This window comes from Arachis ipaensis, chromosome B04, assembly GCF_000816755.2.
Source record: "Arachis ipaensis cultivar K30076 chromosome B04, Araip1.1, whole genome shotgun sequence".
Taxonomy (NCBI): domain Eukaryota; kingdom Viridiplantae; phylum Streptophyta; class Magnoliopsida; order Fabales; family Fabaceae; genus Arachis; species Arachis ipaensis.
The window spans coordinates 17713981-17715263 of NC_029788.2; the positions used below are offsets into that span (position 1 = coordinate 17713981).

Sequence of the window (1283 nt, forward strand, 5' to 3'; positions counted from 1 at the left end):
CCCGCACTTTTCGACTTTAGACTTGGAGACCATGGCATAATAGGAGTTACCGGATGCAGCATCTGGATTTGGGGACAGAGATACACAGGATGCAGGAGGTCTAGCTGAGTTCTAAGTTAGTCAGCAATTTCAGAATAAAGAGGAAGCCGTCTTAAGTGCGAAGACTTATAGTATCCGTCATGAGGTTGATTACAGAGTGCTGGAATCTGATCATTGCAAGAACTATAGAAAGTGTAAGGATTTCGACAACGGTTGCACATGGTTGATTCGGATCACTCTTCACCAGTGGAAGGGTATTTGGGAGGTAAGAAGGTATAATGGATCTCATACATGTCTGGCCACGTCGATATCTAGTGATCGCAGGATGCTTGATTATCATGCTATATTTGCTTTCATACTGCTTATGATAAGAGCTGATGCGGCTATGTTGATCAAGGTATTGTAGATTGCAACAGAGGCACATTTTGAATTCAGACCAACTTACAAAAGGGTTTGATTGGCTAAGCAAAAGGTTGTGGCTCAGATTTATGGAGATTGAAAAGAGTCATATAATGAGTCGCTGAGATGGGTACTGGGTATGCAGATAACAATGCCAGGTAGTGTTGTAGTGTTGAAGACGAGCCCTGTGCGACTTGGTGTGCAAGTCGATGAGTCATCGATTGGTGTGCAAGTCGATGAGTCATCGATTGGTGTGCAAGTCGATGAGTCATCGACTTATTTCCATTGGCTATTTTGGACATTCCCACCGTGTATCGAGGCCTTTAGGTATTGTAAATCGTTGGTTAGTATTGGTAGGACACACTTGTATGGTAAATACGGGGATACACTGATGATTGCGGTTGCTCAGGATAGGAATTCTAACATCATTTCCATTGCTTTCGTACTTGTAGAGGGTAAGAATGCGAAGTCGTGGTCATTTTTTCTGTCTCACATTCGGCATCACGTAATGTCTTAACCAGGTATTCTAGTCATATCGGATAGGCACAATGGAATCAAGGCTGCATTAGGTATCCGCCTAGTGCCTACCAAGCATTTCGTATTTGACACGTGGCAGCAAGTTTTGCCCTGAGTTTTAAGGGCAAGGATGCAATGAGGTTTTTAGTGAATGCTGCTTATACCAAGACTGAGGTCAAGTTTGATTACTGGTTTGACATTCACTGATCTAAAGACCCTGCAATGTGTGACTGGGCTAACTTGATTCGCCTTACCATGGGCTAACTTGGTTCAACATTGCATGCATACTAAATCAAACCTAGTAACTTCGATTTATTAATGTGACACTA

At 42.7% G+C, this 1283-nt stretch overlaps 1 protein-coding gene across 1 annotated transcript in view; it reads left to right on the forward strand.

The window, feature by feature from the left end:
• The window catches only part of LOC107636181, a 1598-nt gene extending 529 nt beyond the window's left edge, over positions 1-1069 (forward strand). Inside the window, exons 2-4 of the mRNA XM_016339705.1 lie at positions 196-436; positions 584-893; positions 960-1069. Of these exons, the coding sequence (XP_016195191.1) occupies positions 196-436; positions 584-893; positions 960-1069 (661 nt within the window). The remainder of the gene's footprint in view (positions 1-195; positions 437-583; positions 894-959) is intronic.